The 6,317-nt window shown below is 39.9% G+C and overlaps 1 protein-coding gene across 2 annotated transcripts; it reads left to right on the top strand.

Annotated features, from left to right (window-relative positions):
• Positions 1–3,399, top strand: LOC111792584 (pentatricopeptide repeat-containing protein At5g48910). 2 transcript variants are annotated; one of them, XM_023674094.2, is made up of 2 exons: positions 193–332; positions 437–3,397. In XM_023674094.2, exon 2 carries the CDS (start codon positions 438–440, stop codon positions 2,067–2,069), a length of 1,632 nt encoding a protein of 543 aa, XP_023529862.2. In that variant the 5' UTR covers positions 193–332; position 437; the 3' UTR covers positions 2,070–3,397. The 2 variants fall into 2 exon arrangements, with proteins under 2 accessions (XP_023529861.2, XP_023529862.2); XM_023674093.2 differs by having other exon boundaries at positions 1–3,399.
• The last annotated feature ends 2,918 nt before the right edge of the window (positions 3,400–6,317 follow it).

The following is a 6,317-nucleotide window of genomic DNA, read 5'->3' as shown; positions in this document are numbered from 1 at the left end:
GAGTAGCTTATAAAAACGATTTTGATTCGCTTCTCTTTGATCGGGAAAAGAAGAAGGATCACAAGATGAGCTCAATCTCCACCGCCGCACAGCTTCCTTCTCCCCTGAAGCCAGAACACTTTGAGGCAGAGAGGAAACTTCCCACATCAAAGCTTCCACAGAAAACAGTTCTGAAGCTTTTCGATTCAAAATCGATTACTTCTTTGGAATATCTCAGCCAAGTTCATGGACTTATACTGCGAAGCGGCCATTTCCAAGACCATTATGTTTCTGGCGCGTTGGTCAAGTGTTACGCAAATCCCCATTTCAGCAATTTTGACTTCGCTTTAAAGGTATTCTCCTCAATCCCAAATCCCAACGTTTTCATTTGGAATATTGTAATTAAAGGGTGTCTAGAGAACAACAATCCGTTTAAAGCTATTTACTTCTATGGTAGGATGGTAATTGATGCTAGGCCCAATAAATTTTCATACCCAACTCTGTTTAAAGCTTGTTCTGTGGCGCAAGCTGTTCATGAAGGTAGGCAAATTCATTGCCATGTTGTTAAACATGGCTTCGGTAGTGACATGCATATCAAAAGCGCTGGTATTCAAATGTATACCTCTTTTGGTAGCTTCGAAGATGCTAGGAAACTTCTTGATAATGGGGAATCTGATGTTGTTTGTTGGAATACATTGATTGATGGGTACTTGAAATGTGGGAATTTGGAAGCCGCTAAAGGATTATTTGAGCAAATGCCAACCAGAAACATTGGCTCATGGAATGTGATGATCAGTGGCTTTGCTAAGGGAGGGAAGTTGGGAGATGCACGGAAGGTGTTCGATGAAATGCGCAAAAGAGATGAAATTACTTGGAGTTCTATGGTTGATGGTTACATCTCAGCAGGTTGTTACAAGGAAGCATTAGAGATTTTCCAGCTAATGCAAAGACAGGAGGTTATACCTGGAAGGTTCATTTTGTGCAGTGTGCTAGCTGCTTGTTCCAGTGTTGGAGCCATCGATCAAGGGAGGTGGGTTCATGCTTATCTCGAAAGGAACTCCATTAAATTAGATGCAGTGTTGGGGACTGCCTTATTGGATATGTATGCGAAATGTGGGCGGCTAGACATGGCATGGAAGGTATTTAATGAGCTGCAAGAAAGAGAGGTCTTCACTTGGAATGCCATGATCGGTGGGCTTGCTATACATGGAAGAGCAGAGGATGCACTTGAGCTTTTTTCTAAGATGCAGAAGGGGAGACTAAAACCGAACGGAGTCACGCTTGTGAGCATCCTAACTGCTTGCGCTCATGCAGGTTTTGTTGACAGAGGCCTCAGGATTTTCGAGACGATGAAGGAGTTTTATGGCATTGAGCCCGAAATGGTACATTATGGATGTGTGGTTGATTTGCTAGGGAGGTCAGGGTTGTTTTCTGAAGCAGAGGAGTTGATAAGCTCAATGCCAATGAAGCCCAATGCAGCTGTTTGGGGAGCACTTTTAGGTGGCTGCAGGATTCATGGAAATGTGGAATTGGCTGAAAGGGTGGGGAAGATTTTACTCGAACTAGATGTGCACAACAGTGGCTATTATACGTTACTGTCGAACATATACGCCAAGGCAGGGAGGTTCGATGATGTTGCTAAAATAAGAAAGATGATGAAGGAGAAGGGGATAAAAACAGTGCCTGGTGTCAGCATGGTTGATATAAATGGTACGGTTCACGAATTCAAAATGGGCGATCGATCGCATCCGCAAATGAAGGAAATATACAGGAAGCTGGAAAGAATAAAAGAAAGGCTGCAGATGGCAGGGTATTCACCTGATACATCTCAAGTTTTATTTGATATTGAAGAGGAAGAGAAGGAAAGTGCAGTAAGGTGCCACAGTGAAAAGCTTGCAATTGCTTTCGGATTGATTAATAGCTCACCCAGTAAAACGATACACATAGTGAAGAACTTGAGGATCTGTGACGATTGCCATTCAGTCACAAAGCTCATATCTCAAATTTATGATCAAGAAATAATTGTGAGGGACCGTGTTCGCTATCACCATTTCAAAAATGGAACGTGTTCGTGCAAAGATTTTTGGTGATCTATGCGCCCCGAAAGTATGAATGCTCCATAGATTGGTTCAGTCCCAGCAACATATGCAGCAAACCTTTTGATTTTGAGGTTGATCATATGGCTTCACCACATAGTTGAACCATTTCCAATCCCAATTTTGTTTGACTTCACCTCCTCTTGTAAGAATCATCGTATCTTAGGTTTCTGTATTGATGGAGAAGTTTTTACACAACTTAGCTAGTGTGTATGTGCTTGTGAATGAACTTTATAAAACCAATGCTGAAGTTTCAACAATGGCATAGGATTAGTCTGCCTTCTGTTTTCCCTTGCAATATCATCATAGTCGTACACTATTCAGTTTACTTTCGCCAAAAGTAATTTGGAAAGGGTTGCAAAGTCAATGTCGTCAACCTAAGCTGAATGCTATCACTCCATTGGACAGCTTATACTGCAAATCTTGACTAACAGAAGCTCCAACAGTGGGATAGTCCATAGTAGTGCGCAAGTCCCATTACGGGGCATGACAAAGTTGGGTGGGTCAAGTTATCAGTCAGTCCAATATTTGGGTTGTGAACGTGACAATGTTGAGATAATGTTAAGATGAAGTGGAGGAGAATTTCACACCCTCATTGAGAGAAAGTAGATTGTGACCCCACAGGCAAGATATACAAGTGGTGTTCTTCAAGTTGCGCCTATACACCCACATGAAGGTCTAGATAGACAAGTGACATAATGCTACCAAAGAGGACGGTGCATTATCCAACTCACCAAGAGTGTGCATTCGAGCCAACTCCTGAAGGCGATGATTCATCATCATCTTCTTCTTCAAGTCCATATTATGCAAATCCAGAGGTCCACCGTCGGTGAAATCTGACTGCATCTCTGCTAATCCTCTACCTTATGTGCTTTTTCTATCCTCCAAATCTCCCTTAATCACATAAGCAGGAGGTTGTGCCACATAAACCTCCTCATCCAAGCGATTTTTTTCTTTCTGCCACTCCATTTTTCAGTGAGTTGTCGGTGTATTCCACAATTCTCCACCTCGATTAGTTCTCAAACCTAAAATATTTGTCCCAGTTTCTTTCTCCACCTTTGTTTTGAAAAGTTGGAATGCAGGCTTCTATTTTAGACAAATAATCTGTTGAGTCCTCCTTTTGTTCTACCATCTCTTCAACATATGTCATGAGAAGCAGCGGTTCAGAAGTTTTAGCAAAGTGAGCTTGTGATTCATTTCCCTTATTCTTCTTGGGACATTCATACTGAAAATGACCAAGGTCATGACAATAAAAACACTCAACAAGAGTTTTGTTAAAACCTGGTCTCCCATGACCTCGTCCTCTACCTTGAATTGTGCCACCTCCACGATTTGTTCTCCTTGTACTACCGTCAAGAGTGATCTTCAATGCCTACTCTTCCACAGTATGTCTTTGCATACATTGTTCATGAATCAGTAGACTAATTCATCAATGGTCATGATGTCCAAGTTGTTGGATTCTTCGATGGAGTAAGTCACGTAATCAAACTTTGAAGTCATGGAGTGCAGGATTTTCTCAATAATGCTAACATCATTTATCTTTTCACCATGGAAACACATTTTATTAGCAATGGTGAGAGTACGAGAAAATAAATCATAAATAGTATCACCTTCCTTCATATGAAGGGTCTCAGAGTCCTTGCGCAGAGCCTGTAATTGTGCTCGTTTCATCTTTGTATTTCCTTCAAAAAATTTCTTCATTGAATCCCAAATTCCTTTCGAAGTTTCTTGATCCAAAATAGTCTCCAGAATTGAGCGATCGATGACTTGGAAAAGGTAGTTCTTAGCTCTTAAGTCTTTTAATTTCTAATATGCTACCTCCTTCCTCTATTCATTTGAGTAATTAGCATCATCTACTAATCTCATATTCAACTACTTGCAAATATTCTCTAGAGCGAAGAAAGTTCTCTATTAACATGCTCCAATGATCGTAGTGACCAACAAATTTGGTATTGCTGGTTGAACAAAGCTGCCTTTAGTAGTCATCTTTAGTTACGGCTCAAAGAGACAAGACTCTGGTACCAAATGATAAATTTAATGAAGACAAGTTTGCAGAAAATTCAGTACTTTATTATGAAAAAGATAAAAATAAAATCCTAACAGAAAGCAAAATATCATGCCAAAATAAAGAATCTGACCTAAGATCATATCTATGATTTGATATGGCATAAGATCATATGATATGGCATAAGATGTGATATGATATTAAGGAACTAAAACATAAAAATAGCAACTAAATATTTTTCAACAATTTATAGCCTCTCCACAAAAAAAACTCCAACTCTTCAAATGCCCACTAAAAGAAGTTACTGATCATGATTGGTAAGTTATTTCCCATTGCCCTTCAAATGTTTACTAAACAAGAAGTTATGGTCATTTTGACAAGTAACTGTTCGAGAGCTTAATAGGCAAATTTAGGGAATGATCATGAGTTTATAAGCAAGAAATACATCTCCATTGGTATAAGGCCTTTTGGGAAGCCCAAAGCAAAGTCATGAGAGCTTATGCTCAAATTGGACAATATCATACCATTATGGAGAGTCGTGATTCCTAACAGGGTATCAGAGTCATGCCCTAGACTTAACCATGTCAATAGAAGCATCAAATGTCATGCATGACGATAGTATTAACATGATGATGTTTTTCCATGTTGAACATGTCTTATGATGTTATTTGTCATATTGTATCATGTCGTTAGATCGACATAGGACACAACCCTAAGAGTATAAAAATGATATTAATGTAAATATCCACAAGCACGTGTTACATAGTGTAACCAAGAGATGAGACTAGAGGGTTGTGTTAGAAGAGATGCATAATTGGACTTAGAGGGACCTCATGCATATTGTATGTTCATAAGCATAGGGCTACTTTCCCTAGAGATGATGAGTGTGGACGTGCACCGTATGATGAACCCGAACGCGCACAGGTGCGAATGCACACAGATAAGGCTGTTCATGAGGCACATGCCACTATGGGGTTCCGTTGACCTCCGGACGTCATTACAGATTAGCTTGACCAGAGGGTCCAGGGGGTGTGCGAGCTCCCTGGGGATTCACACTCACATGTGTGAGTCGTGTGTAGGGAAGTACTACACATCCAATTTGTCTGAGACTAAAGGCCACCCTTATGATGATTAGAGATAGGTTCCTAATTCATGATTGCATGTGTTTGCATTAGCATGGATCCTATAGTGGGGTCACTTACTGAGGCCGTGTGCCATATTGTTTTTCAGGTAAAGGCAAGGCGCCCATGTACGGTTGACAGGGACATCGTGATTAGAGACTGTGGTGCGTGCATAGGATAGTTGCAGATTTAAAATTCCTAGTCTTGATTAGGCTAGGGTGTTTGCATTTCATTTATTTAAATTATTTAATTTGTAATTGTTTTTATCTTATTTTGAACTCCAGCGTGATGTTTGAAACACGCAAGTTTGATAGTGTTTTCTAGTGATTTAACGTATTCTGAAGTTTTAAATTTTTCCGCTAATTAAGATGAGCATCTTTAAAGTTATATTCTGCATTAGAGATGAGCATGAGACGTTAGTGGCGACTCTGGATATGTGGAAATTTAGGGTCGTTACATAGTGGCCCGAGTTTGCCTACTCAATAAGCCTCTCATTTCATGGGCAAGACTGGGTGAATAACTGGGGACATAGGGTACAAGATGGAATTCACTTCTCCCCGCTTTTAGGGATAGTAGAGAGGTTGTTCCCTTAAGTACTAATTCCAAGTATTGAACAAGGGGCCCTCACCCTCTCTCTGGCCCGAGAGGGATTCAGTTTGGTGGTCGGACCACAAACCATTTGTTCATTAAAGGATTAGTGGGACTTAAGGAACAAGAAGTAACTTCAGGGGTAAAATGGTAAATTGACCCAGCTCTAGTTGCGAACAACCTGTGAAGGATCGACTTACGAATCATGGTTATATCAAATGAACATAAATATTTCTATAGTGAGGGGAGTGCAACTACTAGGCTATAGTAGAGTGTCCTGGTAGTTAACGAATGTTGGTTAACAAGGCTAATGAGTTTAGCCGATTAATCTCGGATCGTTGGAGCCCATGATCTGTAGATCCATTAGGTTCCCTTGCTAGCTCATATCAGACTAAACTTTAGAACAATGTGACAAGTAAGTTCGAAGGGTTCGAATTCAAATTAGGAATCTGAATTTGATTTAATGTTAACTATTAATTAAATTGTTTAATTAATAATTTAATATTATTTTAATTTAAATTTAATTAT

Source organism: Cucurbita pepo, chromosome 4 (assembly GCF_057944985.1).
Source record: "Cucurbita pepo subsp. pepo isolate OVF chromosome 4, ASM5794498v1, whole genome shotgun sequence".
NCBI lineage: Eukaryota > Viridiplantae > Streptophyta > Magnoliopsida > Cucurbitales > Cucurbitaceae > Cucurbita > Cucurbita pepo.
This window is presented reverse-complemented; position numbering and strand designations above follow the sequence as displayed.

What these genes read in the sequence shown, in the direction of transcription:
- LOC111792584 (XM_023674093.2), top strand. Translation starts at nt 66, where the DNA reads ATGAGCTCAATCTCCACCGCCGCACAGCTTCCTTCTCCCCTGAAGCCA.